Raw genomic sequence first — 20,043 nt, 5'->3', positions numbered from 1 at the left:
CCTATTATCTATACGAAACATTCCAATCCAATGCGCCAGTCATCCCCACTTTTTTATATAAGAACGCTGATCGAAAGGCAATGTATTGAGAAATACAGTATGAAGATACTGTATTAAAATAGAAGATGCGTTTTACGGTTTCTAATCCTGGATCCTTGCATTTAGGCCCATTGTACGCCCTGTGTGCAATGATTGTAAAAGTCCGAAGGATGGCTAGGGGTGGCATTTGTGAATCTGACCCTTACAGGCGGGCCATCCTTCCTGATTCCTGCAGGTAAGAGTTCCAACTCCTTAGAACCTAGGTCAGCATCGAAACTCATACTGCTCCCAAACATGTCCAAACCTATTTCTATTATTACAGATGATCGATGAAATAAGGGAGGAGTGAAGTGTTGGTGGAATGAATGAGGGAATGGAAGTACCTCGAGAAAAATCATCTGCAACGTCTGCTTCATACAACACAAATTTCGCCCAGACTGACCGAGGATCGAACCCAGGCCGCCTGGATGAAAGGCCAACGTGGTAGCATAATAGCCACGAACGCGGCGAAGCCTACATTTGCTATTTAATTCTGCGGTCTTCATTACATTCGAACCTTCTTCAATGCAGAAATCTTGCAGATCTCAACAGTTCCTCTTCATCCTTCCAAGTGCGTGAACATGTTCTCAACCGTGCTTTGTCGCTAGCTTGGAAAAGTATTTGTTTACCTCTTCTGAATATAAATTACATTATTATATCTCACGGTTGCTGTCTTGAACAGAGGTTTTACAACATAAATATGCGCTGGACAAGTACTGCATACCAACCTACATTTCAGTCGAGATGTTTTATCTCCGAGTACAGAGTTCGCGCACACTCTCTCTCTCTTTTCCTGTTCCAAGACTCCACAGAAAGTGTTCACCTTCGGTTTTCGAATCTGGCACAAAGAACTACCGGTAGGTATAATGTTATTTTATACATGCTTTAATAAGACGTTCAATTTATATTAAATATCGTATTGTACACAGTATAACTTAGGCCTTCTGCTACATAATGTGAAGTCTATAACAAACATATGAGTGAAAGTCCGTTGTAGATGTTTAATTTTTCTTTTAAAAAGTGAATACTACATTTAGTTGTTAATTGCCTGAGCATGCACAATTAACTTAGGCTCGATGACTCTCCATTCAATAATTGCAAACGTAATGGCCAATGATGACACTCCCTGATGTGGGAACGTAATATTTTCACGTTGACACAAATTTAAAAACAAATAACAAAATATTATCACTCGTTTGTCATTAGACAGATGACTCAAGGCCAAACAGGCCAGCCCAGGACACATACGAGTAGACGCTCCCAATGGGGAAAATATTTTCATTTCCCTGTTAGGAGTCAAACCTGAGTTCACTAGATTTGTAGCAGAAAAATTACCTCTACTGTTGCAGCGGAAATATGTAGAGAATAAATTAAGGGAACAAAAATCTTTAAGGAAAGCCTATTTTCACGTATGATGCACATCAGAAAAAAAAAACAAGATATGAAGTGAAACTTACTGAATTAAAATAGATATTACGAAAAAAACAGGATATTATGTGAAACTACTGAATTAAAGTAGGTAATTTATTGTGAAAAAAATAAAGTCTTATAAAATAGGCTATAAAATAAGACATTACTCGATAAAGTTTCTTAATGAGAGACGTTGAAATTAAACTAGTAAAGAGTTGGATAAAAAAAATATAGTAAATTATATAGAACAAACGCTCCCGCCAAGGTGGAAGAGGCATTCAGACATAATAAACTCGAGACTTACAGCAAGAGGAGACGAAGAAGATAACCGGTATCTCTTTTATTGTGGTTTGAAATAGGCTATTTTGTTTTACACATGATGCAGAGTAACGGGTCTATTATAAAAAGGAATTTATGCATTTAAAACGCAATATTTGTAGGTTAACAGGGTCACATACGTTTCTCGTAGAAGTAAAGGTTTTTCATAGGTTACATCCAATTTGCTACATCCATTTAGCAGTTTCAATATAGGCCTATTTCTACACCGAACCAGCAGTCGAAGTAGAGAGGTATATCACGTAGCAGAAAATTACAGCTCCATGGAGTAAGCCTAGGCAGATTTATAGCATTTTTTTAGAGTCTATACATTAAAAGCTACATTTCGTTGTCCTTTACTTCGTAACAATTTCAGAATATTACTCATTAAAGAGGGGAAAAGAAACTGGCCACACTATCCCATTATCTCCTTAGTTCCCTCATGAGTAGTGCCTTCTTGGTGTCACTTGTGACATTCAGACTCACAGATCACAAACAGACCTGTCTTCGGACAGTTGACTAAACGACTCATTAAAGTCTATGTATTTTGTCACTGTCATCAGTATGCGCATTTGAACCTAATGATGATGAGCTTAACCGCACCAGTCTTTCAATTTTCCCAGCAGATATAAAGAATAGGTAATTAATAAAATTAAGTGAAACTCTTCTTATAGCGTATCAGTAGGAATTATTTTTCATTTGACCATTTCACAAAACTTAAAATTTAATAAAAAATCATCGTGAAACAATACAAAGTCATATGGGATAAAAAATAAACCATATATTCCAAATTTGATCCGAATCAATTCACAACTGCAACATGAAAACACGCACATTACTGCAAAAAAAAACTGCGGTTCGAATGGGAGCATGTAATCCTATGTTTTAAGCTTAAACTCACTCTCGCGCGTAAATTCAATTGCATAAAAGAAATGTGAAATTTGGGGTTCTTACATGCGCAAATCCGCTGCTATTTATATGTTAATATAAACCATCCCAAATAAGATCAATTCCTCATGCGCCAAATTTTCTCATAAGCCTACTACCTTTATCACAAAAATTGCAATCGTATTTTGCTGGAATTTAAACGCGTTATATTGACAAAAGTAATATTGATGATAAGATGAAAGCTATACATTTCTTATGCATTTAATTTCAAATATTGGAAAGTATAGAAACTATCTTCAGAACTTTTCACCTATGGACAATAAGTAAACACAAATAATGATATGGAACTGCACTGCACGTTGTGAGACGGACGGCCCTAACCTACATACATCACACTACATTTGAGCACATTATCACAAAAACCAAACTTGAATTTCATATCTGAAGCACTTTTACAAAGGACAAATTCTTCCTTTACATTGCTGAAGTAAAATCATCACTAACTTACCTTTTCTTCTTCCATAAGGGCCAGAAAATGTGGTGTTCTTCCCAATAACGTTGTCATCTATGTATTTTATTAGTTTCGCAGTGTCTTCGTTCTTCTTGGCACCGTGCGTTCCACGACCTTTAGAAACTCTCAGAGGATAATCGTCCGGTAAAGCATAGAATTTCCTGTTACCATAAACTTTTTTAGAAGTCATTCTTTTACAACACACATTTACCGCATTTCCAAACAATAACCTGCCCGCAATCAAGCACGAAATATACTGTACTCCTAGCGCGCTATACAACACTTTTGTCATTCTTGTTTTTCCAATGTCGTGTGTATTTGTCGTCAGATGGCAGAATAGTCGCATACCAAAGATCTTAAGAGGAGCAACTACTCCTATGTATGAGAATAAAACAGAATGTTTCTCGGAATATAAAAGTGAAGGAAAACATATCGTTCAAATTTGGATACGAAAGAAACATAATAGTTATTTTATAACAGTGTTAATACCAAAGATGCACACAAATACAATGTTTCTAATCCTAATGTATTTTATAGTAATAGAACCTTCTTTCCTGTAAAAATATCCTAAACTATCCCGTATTGCCATCTACCAACGTTAAATTTAATAAGTTCAGATTGGGGGACATATATAAATCTCTGAGAATAACAATAATTATTACATGCATTAATTGACTTATAAAATGAATCTCACTCAATTTTTTTCGGATGTTTTAAGCCAGTTAAAAAAAGTCAAAATTACGAGGCATGAAAGATCATACCCGACTTCCATCATAGCAACCCCCTAGCAACCACCTTATTTAGAGGCCCATGTAATACACACTGATTACATTGAAGTCAGTGTCTCTCAAGTTAATTTAACAAGAATTTAAAATTGTCTATTAAAAATGCTTATGCTACCTCAGGATTACAAACAAGCAGCTGCCATTGAAAGGCGCCGCAGATTTGAAGAAGAGAGAAAAAGCAGAATTTTTAATGCCAGGCAAAGACTTATTGGAGTGAGTAATATTTTTACTGTATCTATTTCATCTTATAGCCTACTTCCCTAGATTTCTTCATTGGGTAGACAAAAAGATAGGCTTAGTTTCTAATTTTTAAGTAAATTAATTTCTAACAGGAGAATAGCACAGAAAGTGAAACTTAAAACATTTTGAAAATGTTGATGAAACAATTAAAAAATCGTCATCTTATTACTGATGGTAAGCATTTTTTTTTTCAGATAGACCGAACAGCTTTGGAAAAACAAATAGAGGAAAGAAAAATTCTTGTTCACGAACAGCAAAGAAGAGAAGAGACATTTGATGAACAGAGAATCCGTGATGCCCAAGTTGCTCTTATGGTTGAAAGGAAAATCGAAGAAGTAATATTCTCATACAGAAACAAATTTCCAATGTTTTTGTAATGTATAGTACCTAAGCATTTTGCGCATAAAGAATGTTGTACAGAGTTTTTAGTTTCCAATTTTAAAAAGTCCCAAATTATTTAGTACACCACTGATGCTAGAAACTTTGTAGGCTACATAAAACATCAGAGTAGGCTTAGTATGAGGGTGCACTAACTTTTGTTTCTCACATAAATTCTGCTATAACGAAGTCACTGTTTTCTACAAATGAAACAAATATATTTTCATATAACAGTATTAAACATAGACTAAACATGAAGTTTGGTTTTATAGGTAGCCTGCTGTATTTCTACTAATTCATTTCATTTACAGTTTTCTGCAAACCCAACATTTTCCAATCTTCCCTATTTTCTGCCTTCCTCTTAGTCTCCCCATACTATCCATATATCTTAATGTTGTCTATAATCTGCTGTCTTCTTTTGCCCCGAACTTTTCTCCCATTCACCATTCCTTCCAGTGTATCTTACAGTAGGCAATTCCTTCTTGCCAAGTGACTCAGCCAATTCCTTTTTCTATTTCTGTCAGTTGCAGCAATTTTCCTATATAGTCTTAACATCTTCATTTGTGGTAATTAACATTTAAATGCTACAAATAAGTAATGCAAATAAATTTCTAATTTAAGTACTGTTTTCCCAAAAATCGGAAATATTATTTGCAGTAAAGAAGACTGCCTACTACAGAGATATTATTATGATGTGATGCGAGAAAATGGTGGATTACTGGCAGCCAGCTCCCTGCGAGATCTTCAGTCGCCATGTGGCATTTGCTGTAGTCACAAGTCATGTTACAAAAGTCTTAATTCTTCAAGTGTACAAAGTTAATATAGGGCTATAAAGTTTAGTGATTATTGTGTATTTAGGTAATGCCTACAAACAAATTCTCATTGTGTGACTGTATACGTACAATATGCACATAAAAGGCAGAAGGTCGAGTGCAAAAACAACACGTAAATTTCGAATAAAGTTTCCAAACAGACCTGTGCCTTCTGCCAAAACAATTAGAAGTCTCGTTAAAAGATTTAAAGAAACAGGCTCAGTGAACAATCGTAAATCAAAGAGAAAACGTAGTGTTCTTACAGAAGAAAAATTATATGAGCTCGGAATATGTATTATAATGACTTTCTTGTGTTAAATTCTATCGTACCTGGTTTACATGTTTCGACCATCTCAGTTCTGAGGATGACCCATAATAGGTCGAAACATGTAAACCAGGTACGATAGAATTTAACACAAGAAAGTCATATAATACATATTCCGAAGTGATACAGTGTTAAAAGTTGTGTAATCAAGATGTATAATTATATGAGATTGGTGAAAGACTGGGTGACATTTTCAGCAATGAGTGTGACAATGGTACACTTACGTCCAAATTATTGAACATTTATTGTTAGTACTGTTAAGTATTGTAGAAGTGCTGGAGAAATGGTTATGCGCTTGCCAGAAACCAAGCTAGCAGTGCGCCACGAGTCACCTGCCATTTTCTCGCATCATGTCATAATAATATCTCTGTATATTGTACCAAAACATGTAATAATAAAAATAATAATAATAATAATAATAATAATAATAATAATAATAATAATAATAACAGCAAAACTGAATACTGTATCACAAATCTACTCTCATAGCATTGATATCCTACATTAGGATAGGTTAGTCTGATTAAGTAATTTGAACATACATATAATAGTATCATTTATGTAATTCAACAAACATTTTCATACTTCTGAGAAGAATAGTAATACCGGTACTAAAAAAAGTTTCCTATTTTGTTTAGGTGCTTTGATAAACAGTTTTGTTCTGTGATAAGTCTGAATTTTATTATTGCAGTTTTTCTTGGGGGATGGTTTCTGGTTTATCAACAATAATATTCTCAGGGCTTGAGATGGAGCAGGATGTGATGGGATGGCATCCTGGTTTCTTTTGAAATGGCTTAAAACCATCCCGTTACTTCTTAATATGTAATGCATGTGTGACTCTATTTTAATGCATGCTATTTAAACTACTGTAATATGTTTTTAGGTCTAGATGAAACAAATTATTAATATAAAAAATACCCACCAATAAAAGAATATATAATAAACCTAAAAAATTTTAAATATAAAATATACCTAACAATAGAGGAAGAGAAGCTAATAAAGTATAAAATAATACAGACTGTACATCACAGGGTATATTTTCATAACCTATGTCTTTGAATTAAAAAGGGAAAATCATCCCGGTTCTTTTTTCATTCCACCACAAGCACTGGTCCACTTTTTGTCCTTGGCTTTCTTGGATTGTATCTGTTTTTAATTTTATTGTTTTTATGGGTATGAAGGGTAAATTTTTATTCTTCTTCTGAGACAGGTCACAGCTTTTTCTGCAAGATCAGCAGTCTCGTTGTCACAGATTCCACAATGTGCTGGTATCCATTGTAGTTGTACTGTACTTTTTTTTTGTAGTTTCTGAAGTTGTTGAATAATTTGATGGCATTCTTTAATTTGGATTGACATAATTTTTGTTTGATTGTTTTCTCCCTTTAGCAAGTGATTTTTGTGCCACAGGTACCTTCCATAATTGCATAAAGATAAAAGAGCATGCATGTAATAAACTACTGAAATAAACTGACAACTGATAACATGCTGCATAAGTGTGTACTATGGGGTAGGGTTGTCGTCAACATGTATTTAAATTTCATCCTTCGATAATTTTATAGTTCCTGAGAAAATGGGACATTTGAAAAAAAAAATAGCAAAATATCAACAGTATTAAAAAAATTCGAATCTCTTTTTTAGAACTTATATTGATGAAATCTGCGTCAGTTTGCTTAGATACCTTGTATCTTTATTCAGTACAAATTTCAGTATGGGTCTTCAATAGTACCTGAGATAATGGGACATTAAACAAGCAAATTGAAAATTGGCCATTACGGGATAGGGCTGTTAATTTCCCCTTAAATACATCAGAAGTATAAGATCGAAAACATCATATTTCTAAACATAATTCTAAGCTTTGTAATGTTGTTACGTCTGGCACTAGTTTTTTTCCTCCTCAAATGTATTTTAATCTAAATTATGTAAAATTTCATATCGTTCTCATTAATATTTACTGCATTTGTTATTTCTAAACTCATTCATAATTTTCTTTAGAAATTAAAACTGAGGTCTAAAATTTTATTAACGATGTCCGTCATTCATTGTCTTCATTTATTTTATGTTAAATGAATTCTTAAAAAGTAGCTTACACTTACTTATATATATAATTTTATAAAGGTAACTTTATGTTGAATTTTAAGATTAAAATTTTACACTCAATCTCATAGTTTATGCCAAGTTTATTTATATACAGCATGAAGGACAATGTTTAACTTTCACATGCGGCATTATGAAATGAAAGAGTACAGGGGAAAAACAATCAAAGTCACAATTCTCTTAACGGTAATGTCATCTTCTAATTCACTATATTGCTGTTCCTAATACAAAAAAAAAAAAAAAAAGCAGGAGAGCATGACTATCCATGGTGATAATTTTCCTTTACTAGTTTTAATAAGAAAAACACTGAAATTTTGCAGTAATATATTGAACTAGATGATGACATCACCCTTATGAGAATTGTGATTGTTTTTCCCGTGTACTCTTCATATACCCGGCCCCGGGAACAATTTTTCCCTTGAAATTATTCTACTCTTCCTATAGTTTAAACAATATGGTGAAAACTTGTAACATTTTCTCGTTCATCTAGCTGTAAGCTTACTAAGTTTCAAAATGTGCCATCCTGCACTTTTATTTCCATTTCTGTGCTATTGCATACAATTTTAATTATTATCACTAATTTAAAAGGTACCTACCACAAAACAGATAAATACAAGTAAATAAACAACATTTCTTCTGAATCAAGCTTGAAAAACGTTGTGGACAACTTTATTAAAACACATCACACACTCTGTAATGTGGATCTGTTTCTAGGAAAAGAAGCGCGTGAATCAAGACATCAACACATTTCGAGCTATTTACCAAAGACCTGAGACCAGACGAGAGTTTGATCTCTATGATCCAGATGGCTTAAAGAAAAGTCTGCCAGCCCGGTTACATGACGATGACCCTCGCTGTGGCCCTTCCTCTGCTCAGAGGTATAAAGCATCAAAATGTGGTTTATCTATAAGTCTTCTTCTTCTGCAATAAACTTAAATCTCAACTTGTTACGACGGTGCTTCAAAAAGTAAGGTACAGTAACAAGAGCTCTCATGACGAACTTTATTTCAGAGGCAGATATACCGATACACAATAGCAGGGCATTGGTACGAATTACTTTTCAACTTAGTCACCATGCTTGTCCAAACACTTGTTCCAACAGAAGAAATCTGCGTCATGTCCTTGAAGCCATGTCATGACAGCTTGCTAAACTGCCATATTGGTGTTGAATCGCTTACCACCCAAGTGCTTCTTCAATGTCTGAAGAGATGGAAATTACTGTGTGCCAGGTAGGGGGGTGTTAGAAGGATGGTCCAGTATGGTACCTCCCATTAGAAGCGCTGTTTCTCACCATACACCTCAACAAGCTGACAATGAATTTCTGGTGGTGAGATGCCCTCCAGACGCAAAAACTGGATCACAGTATTCATTTCCACATTTTGACCATATTTCCATGCGATCAGCCATCTTAAAACAGATACTGCGAGGGTTGGCACTAACTAATGGCTGCATAATAAAGCTGAGGTCTGCTGCGGGAGCTTTGCGGAACAAGAGGGGGAATATGTCACCTACTTTGTGAGAGCTCTTGTTACCTTATTTTAATCATCCTCGTACATATAATAGTACATTATACAACGAGCCTATAATGGTAGTAATTAAGACGCGAGTATGTTTATGAAACTCGCTTGCGCTCGTTTCTTAATTTTCATACGAGCGTCTTAATTACCATTATAGTCAAGTTTCATACGACTTTTTATGCTCGACCATATTTCTAACTTGAAATTATTCAGAAGTACAGTATTCATGTTATTCTTATCTGACTGAGGAGCGGAACTGACCTTGTGCAATACCTCGTAAATTGTGAGATGTGCGCAGATGCGAAAATATTGATTTTTTTCGAGAAACAAATCTCGACATTGACCTTGATATAATCTAGAGAGTAAAATAAACATTAATCTCGATATAACCTTGAAATTGAATTAGACATTGAAAAACGAGATGACAAATTGAATTTATTTGAATATTATTTACAATTAGCGCTAATTATTATAGTAACAGAACTGACTTTATTTCAAATATAGGTGATTTATTGATTTATTGTTGCCTTTCGATTGCATATCCGAGAATAATCGATACTTGCGCTTTCATATTGCTACAATGGTATTTTTTGATTGGTGGAACACCTGAACTTTAATGAATAGTGTGCTTTAATGAGGTCCATTAAAGGGCTGCTACCAGGTGTATAATTACTACATTTCGGCATGGTCGAGCATAAATATAATTAAAGTAAATAATCGACTATACGACTTGAACCTGAGGTCTGCTGATGGACGAGAAAAGGTGTGGAGAAGGCCTAGAGAGAGGTACTCGTTCCTCTAGAATTCCGTTTGGGGGCAGCTCAGTAATGGTGTACAATGGCATCAGCAATGTGGCCCGCACTGACCTCGTGTTTGTTGATCGCTGGACTCTCAATGCACAAAGGTACTTCGAAGAGATTGTAGAAGACCATGTGATGCTCTTTGCACCTTTCATTGGCCAGAACTTTATACTCATACATGATAACGCCCATCTGCCTACCACTCGCTGTGTTGTGCAATATCTACAGAAAGTTGGGATACGAATCCTAGACTGGTCAGCTCGTAGTCCCGACATAAATCCTATTGAGCAGGTGTGGAATATGCTCGGAAGAAATGTCCAACTGCGTGACATCAACACCTTGGCGCAGTTGAGGGCAACATTGCTGGAGGAGTGAGATCTCATCCCCCAAGAAGCCCTCCAACAGTTAGTGATCAGTATGCCTCAACGCTTACAGGCTGTCATAGACGCCAGGGGTGGAAATACTCGTCTTTAGTGATTAGTGACCTCAAGAGGTGCAGTGTAAACATTAACTTTGTTTTCATTTGCCTTAAATTGACAAAATCATAATGCGAAATAAATTTCAAGATCTGCAAAAGTTACAGAAAATTGTGAGTTACATGCATGTTGCTAAAAATGTTTCAGTATTTTCTATAATCAAATATGTTGTTTTCATAAAATTGCCATAAATATTTGAAGGGAAATATTTTTTTATTGCAATAAATTAAGATTTTTATAAAAATGTGAAGTGTTCCACTTTTTCTGCCGGTCAGTGTAGTAGTATGCACACATTCCCAAATTCTATAAATGCATAGTATTATAGTTTCTTATTGAATATGCTTCAACAACAGATTTGTTGGTGAAGACCTAGCGAGCAAGGAAAGACTCAAGGCACAGCGTGAGCAGTTCAGATCTTGGTTGGAGCAGCAGATGAAGGAGCGACAGGCAGCTGATTGTGACCGCATAGCTGCCCAGCATGCATATGATGAGGCATTGATGGCACGAGACCAGCGAGCTTGTGAGCTGGACAAGATGGAGCAAGAGTGCAGAAGGCGCCTCAACGAAGCCAACCAGAGGTTCAACAGGGCCTTGGTATAATCCTGTTTTCTTTTCTCTGTGGTTTTTTCTCAGGCCATCATGGCTCTTTCAGCTAGTAGTTTCTTACCAATAGCAATATAATTCGATTCTTGCATGTCCTTTGAATGAGTTTTATGTGGACGAAGCAGCTGTAGGGCAGATTTCCTGCATATAATTAAGCTTTTCACTACCATTCTTTAAGCTATGGTTTGTTTACAGCGATCATCGCTAGTGATTATAAATGCTGGCGATGATAATCAGGAAGTGGTTTCTTTATCAGCGTACATCGCTGTCAATTCTCATTTGTTTTGCTGCCATAACTCAATTCAATATTTCTACTTGGCATTCTCTAAATATCGATTATTGGACATGTATGTGGCGATGTGCTTCCTGGATTTGCTTCAGAGGCAACCTCCAGCGATCTGTGTCGCGTCCAACGATCTACATTGGTGATCATCGCTGTAAAGAAACCGTGCGCATTCATTTTAACTGCTAGCGACTCCAGGCAACAATCACCAGCGATGTGCACCTGGCAATGATCGCCGTAAACAAACTGCAGCTTAAGACTGTCGATTTGTTGTCCTATGGAACTATAGGTAAACGTATTTACAAATTTTCTTCTTTGGAGGAGGGCCCGCAGGCAGGCACAGCAACCTTGGACTTATTATGTTGGATGTTGGAATGACTGTTGAAGTCCATTTAGAATCGCTCTTCAAGTGCATGATTCACTACATGGTGTCATCATATCGATTCAGCCACAGCATCCAGTTCTGACTGGAGACCTGAACCTCTGCCTGCCTGTGATGTTATTCTGCAGCCTCCTCAGATCGATGGCATCTGTTCGCAATTCATGTGCCTGAATCTACTGCATCCTCAACCAAAGAACATGCCTCAGTCGATTCTACGACTCAACAAGGCGCCATCTATCCAAGGGAGCTACATTGCCCTGGTCACCCACAGTCCTCTTATTAAAACCCCCGGTGACTTCACTGGATATGTGCAGCTCCCGCAGACAGATGCCACTATAGGCAGATCCCGGAACCAAGTCCGCCATGTCTTCGTAGTGGACCTGTAAACTATTAAGATTATTATTGGAATGATACTAATGAAGGAGAAATGAGTTCGAGGTCCAACACCGAAAGTTACCCAGCAATTCTGCTTCGAGTGGTTGAGGGAGAACCTCAGAAAAAACCCCAACCAGGTAACTTGTCCCAACCAGAATTTGAACCTGGGCCCACTCGTTTCATGGTCAAGAAGGCTAATCATTACTTCACAGTAGTTGACTTTTTTGACTTACCAATATATGCAGATGGCTTTTATTTTACGCCCTTTTTAAAATGGTTATTTAAGGATGATGTACCAAATGAGAGTTAACAGTGAGATAGTACTCGGTCAGATGAATCTGAGATTTTGTCATAGGATTATCTGACATCTGCCTTACACTTGGGGAAAACTTAGGAAGAAATTCAAGCAGGATTTGAATCAACAACCGAGCACAGGCTTGGATCACGAGTGCAGCTCATTACCACTCAAGCATACCAGTAGTCGATCTGCTGCTTCTTTGCACATCATACAACAGTATTTTATCTTCAATATACGAGAATATTCAGAGAGACAATTATACAACCTATTTTTATTCTGAACAGAGAATCTGCCATCTTTCTTGGAATGTTTAATATGTCAACTCTATCCAGTAACAGTTGTAGGACAAATATTTTGGATAGTCCCAGCTCGAACTTCAAACAATCGGGTATTTATTCTACAACGAACGGAATTTGTAAATTATTATATCATTATCAATAAGGTGTATGAATTCAATTGATCGTCGCTTTCATTTTTGTTCACTTATTTTAAGAACATATTCTGTTTTAATGGAAGAAAAGATCTTATATCGAAAATTCCTCAGAGCAAGTAACTACAGAAATATTTGGAGTTGACATCGAAATCTCTGGCAGTAGGAATGTTGAGACTTTGCAAAAGGAATGGATCTATAAGAATTAAAGGTGAAAAATTCGGCAAATTTTTACTGAATATAGCTATTTTAATTGTTACGTAACATGTATTGAGAATATATGTATTTTTAATGATCGCATTTAGTGATTTTATGTACAGAGTTTAAAGTTTACTATTTTACATTATATTACTATGGTTTTATCGTAGGCAGAAGAGCAAAGTTTGCAACGCAGACTGGATACAACGAAAGACTTAGAAGACAAGCAAGCAGAGATATACAATCACGTGACAGGGGACATGCTCACAGAAAATCCAGAAGTGGCAAACAGCAATTTTGGTTTCAATCGCAAAATAGGGTACCTATACAAGGGCATGACGCTAGAGGAGCGAGCAGAAGTGAGAAGAGAACAGCTGCAACAAATTGTGGAGAACAAGGTATAAAGAGTTAGAGATTTAATGCAGAGAAGCCTTATGCGAAAGTGTTACATTAGGTTGTTGAGAGGAAGATATGGTTAAATTTTAAGATGATTAAATCATTTACTAAGAATGCAACAAAACATTTGTTTGGCAGGTTGTGCAGTTTTAAGAACCTCTACGTTGATAGGAAATGTGTATTGGGTTGTGGAATGTGTTATTGAAATGCTGGATGAAATGTGGTTTCAACTGCTTCCTTCTGACTGCCTGTGATTGGTTTAGTTGCGTCTTCTGTCTAGCATTACCATCAATAAAACATAATAAATAAATAATTGGATAAGTCATTCAGACGGAAAATATATTTAGTTATCAAATATTGCAAAGACTTAAGGTACGATCACACATCGCTACTTTTGCAGCGCTGCAGTACAAAAAACTGCGCAACTCTTGTACTGCGACATGTGAACAACGGTGCAACCCGAAAAGTAGCGGCTGCCGAACCTGCTGCCCGCTACTTTTCCATGCTGCGCGCAACTTAAAAGTAGCGACGTGTGAACAGGGTTCTCAGGGTTGCAGTCGGATTATTTTTTATATCGGTTTTGTTGAAACTTTTGCTGCGGTTGCAACCAGTGTTACCACCCAAATGTGCCAATGATACTTTTATTGCTTGGATATATTTTAATATTAAATGTGATGAAAATAAATTATTTGTAACAGTTATTAAATACACAACACAGTCTGAGCATACTTGGTGATGATATAATTCATTTTTTAAATTTTCCGTAGCGTAGTTCCAAACAGGAGGGTTGCCAACACTGATTACATGAATATACTGTTGGTTATCATTTAAGTATATAGGCGTTTTTAAAAGCTTCACAGTAAAAATAATGTCAATTTCTGAATACTAGATACGACAGAAAAGCAAACAATAGATAAGGAAGCTTTCGCATGAGTTTCTTAATAATGCGAACATAACCACAAAATGTATATTGAGAAGTCAATACGGAGATGGAAACCTGCAGCACGACTGCGGCTGCAAAAGTAGTGCCTTGCGTGTGAACAGACTCGCAACCTCCAGTTGTAACTTTTGCAGCATTCGGGTTGCGCAGCACGAAAAGTAGCGTGCAGCGCGCTACTTTTGGCTTACGTGTGAACATGACACGCAACTTTTGCAGCTGCAGTATAAAAGTAGCGACGTGTGACCGTACCTTTATCGGAATAACACAATGAATTTCAGGTTGCACAGTTGCATAATTTTCTTATTTGCCTATAATAAATTCATCTGCAAGAGAAAAATAGCTTATGTTTGAAGCCAAATCGAGACAGAATCATCAAATATCACTAGTATTTGCTCCCATATTTTCATTTAATGTATAACTTATGTTTATTTTCTATACAATAGAAATCATGTACCTTCCAGAGAATGAGCGAAAAAAGATTTCCTCAAGACATACTGCTATCTTCAGAAAATTCTCAGTCGTCTCTCTTAATCTAATATTTTTTATGTGAATATACTCAACGGGGTGTGTCACCAGCTAACAGTGGTAATTTTAGAACCCAAGTGCTGGTACAGTCTATCTCTGCATTCCCACTCTGGATGATGGCCTCGTCACAGGGTTTTTCTTCTCGTTAGAATACAGTACATTTATATCAATTTTAATTCATCCTTCTGGAGTTAAAACAGGCATTCTTAATGTTAGGGATTTCAAACTTAATTCGAATTTTATTTATCTGTGAACAGTATATAAAAAAACAATACCGGTAATTCAAATCCTGATTATTTTTCAAAATAGCCCTCAGCTTATTGATACTAAACTCACTAGTCCCAAAGCAAAAGTAATAAGACGATGCTTGACCAAAGTGGAAGGGAATATTCTAAGAAAACCTGTCCCACTTTAGTCCTAGTCTACAACAAATTTCAATTTCTACTTGGTGGGACTTCTAGCTGGATGTGATATGGGAAGTTAATACTATAACCACCCAGCTAATAGTATGCTCAGTTTTAATGTTTACAAGAATGTGAACATCGCATAATAGTAATGATTATGTACACAGGCTCGACGTGAAGCAGAGGCAAGGTTGGAAGCTGAGTGGCAAGATGTGGTCAATGGGATAGATCGACATGCTGTGATTCGAGACAGGGAGCTCATGAGGAAGCAGAGGTGATCAACAGTCTTCTTATTTTGTGTCACCAGTGACAGTGCCAGCATTTTAAATTTTAGAGGCAGGGGAAGGGAAAAAGAAGGAACATACAAATAGTTAGAATTTAGTCAAAGTGGGCAACTCTCCTTATACTATTACAGAAAACTAACTGTAACACATATGGTTGTTTTATTCGTACTAACATTTTGCCAATTACATAATGTATGCAATACTAAAGTTCTGAAGGAATTGTTAAGAAAAAACTGTGAGACAAATATATTAAATATAGCAGCAGGTAATGAGTAAATCGAGTTGAATATTATTCCTGTTGACTTCAATTTCAATATTTATGTGGAGTGGAGAAGGGGGGATTGCAGAAAGTTGAGCTGGCACCATCACTGATGTTGACATAGACAAATATTTAGGCTACAGTATAAGATTCAAGGATTCCAGTGGTTATTTCATCTGCAAAATATTCACCATAAGAGTGCTATGGAGATTACTCCAGGAGAGAATGGTTCGATAATTTTTTTTTACTTCTTAAATCTTTGAATAAAATTATGCCATAAAAATCACGGTATCAAGGTAAAGAAGATATCTTTAATCACGCACATGCACACACAAAAGCATAAAGTGAAATAGTGTCATTAAATGACACATCTTTCTCATTATACGTTTCAAGCAGTAATTAAAACGAAACAAGCAGTATATTATGTAAATATATGAGCCGTTCAGCGCAGAAGTGGTGTAAGCCAAAAATGGGAAATGGGGGTTAACATAAACATTCTGTAAAATACAGTGCAAAGTAGCAATTAATATTCAATCTATTTAAACTATTAGTAGTCAGTGGATAGCACAAAGGACATATTAACTGCTACTTTGCGCTGTATTTTTTTAAATTTTTACTTTAAACCTCATTACTCAATTTTGACTTACACCACTTTTGCTCTCAACGGCTCATATGTCAAATAACTGATGGTCACATATTTACAAATCTGTTCATTGTAGAAAGTATAAAAAGAAAGTAGTGATACTGAAAAAAAAAAAAAAAAAACTGATTTCGAAATTTTGACGGAGATACATGTTGCCAACATTCCTCAAACTGGAAAAGTGGTTTGGGCATACCATCTGTGTACAGCACTTACAAACCATGGGACGATATCTTTTCATGTTAAATATCTACTGTACCAGTCAACTCATCCGAGAATTATGCATATAAAACATTATATTTTACTAGAAATTACAAAGGTCTTCATTTGAAAGAATAATCAGGAGAAACTAGAAAACAGCTCTAACCATCTTTTTCGCAAGTTTTTTAAGTAAGATGATGTAATAAATGAAACAGCATGAAGAATACATCTCCAAAAATGTTTGTCAGATAAAATAATTATTTACATTATCATATATTATCCAACATCTACCGGTAAATACTGGTGCAGCAAGGAAGGGTTTTGGGGTAAACCCCCCTCCCCTCTCTCACGGGCGGGGGGGGGGGAGGAAACGCTGTTGAAGCTCTGCAACATTATAACAATGACTTATTTCCAGTAATACACAACCTGTTCACAATAATAACAACTTTCCCTGTAACTACTCGTTCAGGGTTGAAGATATCAGATTATAGACAATATTAAGATATATGGATCATATGTGGAGACGTAGAGGTAAGGTTAGAAAATGCTAAGTTTGCAGTGAAGGACCTGAATGACTATCCAAAAACAAACCTCTTAAATGTTTGTGTATTGTAAACCTGTACTTCAAATTAATGACATAATACTTACCGGTACTCAAAACTTTGTTTTAGTCTTGATTATACATCTTGATTACACAACTTTTAACACTATATCACTTCGGAATATAAAGTTCTAAAAATGGCCGCCACGCCGAAACTAGTCAACAAGATAACCTAGTTAATCAACACGTCAAAGTGTATACGTATATACTTTATATTCCGAATTTGTTTTAGTGTTATGTAGTTTTTAGTTTCTTTTCCAAATTCGAATTATTATTTATCTTCCATGCTGTGATGATCTCAGTCATAAATATAATATTCAAGATTGGGATGTCATTGGACTTATGTTTGGTGCACGAGGAACAATTCCCAAATTTACATTGGAGATCCTCAGAAAATTAAAGGTTCCTGAAAAGACTCTTCAGACAATTGCATCAACCATTTTAAAATCATCATTGAACATCATCAATCACCATCTCTATTCATCTTTATAATATTCAATGTATATTATTTATTTTCAATAAATTTTTATCGTTTTGATAGCCACCACATCTTGTTGCAGAATATTCTTTTTTTAAAATTTCATTATGTATTTTTTTTAAAATTAATTTACATTTTCTTTTTTGTTCATTTGAATTCACTAGGATGCCGATATTTTAAATCCAAGATTTGGACGCCTATCATTTCGATTTGATTGATTGATAATTACTGAGAATTAGATTCATAGTGACGTGATTTTTTTTTTTTGCTTAAAATTACCTCAAAATAAGGAAAAGACCAAGAACGTTATGAGTCACACAAGAAGCTAAATAGCTTAATCCTCGAAGCGGAGAAGATACAGGTAGCTCATGTGGGTTAACTTGCTCATCTGGAATCAAACTCTTCAGATTTTCTCTAGTCACTGGCAACACCAAGTTTTTAATTAAAATTAACTATGTAAGGTGTCATTTGATATTGCATGTATAAACCAAAGTGTAAGACATTTAAATAATGTTACCTTTATTGCAAATACAAACATGTAAGGTACTCTCTTTACAGGGAGCTTAACAAGAAGATTCTGGAGCAGAACAAACAGTTGTCTAAGGAGCAAACGAGCAACCAGCAATACCTGGAGCACGTCGTGTTTACAAATGTGCCGACTGCAGCATATTATGATCAGTTCAACACTACGACTAGATAAAAATACAAGTTGAGCATGTCTGATGTTCAGCTATATGTGTGGAAAAGTCTTCTACGTGCTTTTATATATACATATATTTTCTTTTTGTAAGATGTTTTTATACTGTCCAACAAATGTATTACCAACAAACTTCAACCTCATATAAAGGATACATATAAATGTAACGTAATAAATTGTGTATATAAAGATTGGCACATATGGGGCAGTTCAGAGTATTAGTGTTACTTTATAGGAAGCACTAGTTAGTCATTGTAATAACGATGGGCTGGACTAGGAGAAAGAATGACTTCCTAGAAGGTATGTTACAGTAATTCAACATCAGAAATGTCATGGAACGGCCCAAACTTCTTTACATAAGCCTGTCATCATCCCTGCACTTGTATAAGATGCAAAATATAGTGTCATTATGAAATTAGGCCCAAGTCATGGAGGTTGAGTATGGAATCTGCAATAATACGAGCTGTTTTCTTGAGATACCCTCCACTGGTCAGCATCACAATTGGCACTCTTCTCTCACGAGCCTTCATGAAAACTAGCTCATCTCTTCGTATTATACCCTAGAAACAAGAAACATCACAAAACTATGCCACTACATTGTTTTGCATCTCAGAAGCTAGAATAATGTTACTCTTAGGTCAGCATTTCTCAAACTATGGTCTTCAAGGTACAGCTTGTTTGACTGGAATATAAAATTATTACGTAGCGAAACTATTAGAGTAGTAAATATACTGACTGCAGAGTCCGTATAGGCCAGTTTCTATTTGACGCTTTTCCAATTCACTGCGGGCTAAAGTAGGGAGATGCACTATCACCTTTACTTTTTAACTTCGCTCTAGAATATGCCATTAGGAAAGTTCAGGATAACACAGAGGGTTTGGAATTGAACGGGTTACATCAGCTTCTTGTCTATGCGGATGACGTGAATATGTTAGGAGAAAATCCACAAAAGATTAGGGAAAACGCGGAAATTCTAGTTGAAGCAAGTAAAGCGATAGGGTTGGAAGTAAATCCCGACAAGACTAAGTATATGATTATGTCTCGTGACCAGAATATTGTACGACATGGAACAATAAAAATTGGAGATTTATCCTTCGAAGAGGTGGAAAAATTCAAATATCTTGGAGCAACAGTAACAAATATAAATGACATGCGGGACAAAATTAAACGCAGAATAAATATGGGAAATGCCTGTTATTATTCGGTTGAGAAGCTTTTGCCACCTAGTCTTCTGTCAAAAAATTTGAAAGTTAGAATTTATAAAACAGTTATATTACCGGTTGTTCTGTATGGTTGTGAAACTTGGACTCTCACTTTGAGAGAGGAACAGAGATTAAGGGTGTTTGAGAATAAGGTTCTTAGAAAAATATTTGGGGCTAAGAGGGATAAAGTTACAGGAGAATGGAGAACGTTACACAAC

General features: G+C 35.7%; 3 protein-coding genes across 5 annotated transcripts in view; 1 reads left to right on the top strand and 2 right to left on the bottom strand.

Moving 5' to 3' along the window:
* The window catches only part of LOC138709367 (uncharacterized), a 409,404-nt gene extending 405,927 nt beyond the window's left edge, over nt 1–3,477 (bottom strand). For both annotated transcript variants that reach the window (XM_069840100.1, XM_069840101.1), the window contains exon 1: nt 3,200–3,477. In XM_069840100.1, the coding sequence (XP_069696201.1) occupies nt 3,200–3,392 (193 nt within the window). In that variant the 5' untranslated portion in view covers nt 3,393–3,477. The remainder of the gene's footprint in view (nt 1–3,199) is intronic.
* Nucleotides 3,478–3,965: 488 nt separating this feature from the next.
* On the top strand, nt 3,966–19,107 carry LOC138709365 (RIB43A-like with coiled-coils protein 1). The gene is made up of 7 exons (XM_069840096.1): nt 3,966–4,200; nt 4,422–4,562; nt 8,551–8,714; nt 10,983–11,223; nt 13,369–13,596; nt 15,631–15,737; nt 18,485–19,107. Exons 1-7 carry the CDS (start codon nt 4,090–4,092, stop codon nt 18,624–18,626), a joined length of 1,134 nt encoding a protein of 377 aa, XP_069696197.1. The 5' UTR covers nt 3,966–4,089; the 3' UTR covers nt 18,627–19,107.
* The window catches only part of HDAC11 (Histone deacetylase 11), a 21,328-nt gene continuing 19,706 nt past the window's right edge, over nt 18,422–20,043 (bottom strand). For both annotated transcript variants that reach the window (XM_069840097.1, XM_069840098.1), the window contains exon 9: nt 18,422–19,183. In XM_069840097.1, coding sequence (XP_069696198.1) covers nt 19,031–19,183 — 153 coding nt within the window. In that variant the 3' untranslated portion in view covers nt 18,422–19,030. The remainder of the gene's footprint in view (nt 19,184–20,043) is intronic.

Source organism: Periplaneta americana, chromosome 11, assembly GCF_040183065.1.
Source record: "Periplaneta americana isolate PAMFEO1 chromosome 11, P.americana_PAMFEO1_priV1, whole genome shotgun sequence".
Classification (NCBI taxonomy): Eukaryota; Metazoa; Arthropoda; class Insecta; order Blattodea; family Blattidae; genus Periplaneta; species Periplaneta americana.
Note: the sequence above shows the minus strand (reverse complement) of the source record. Positions and strands in the feature narration are given on the sequence as shown.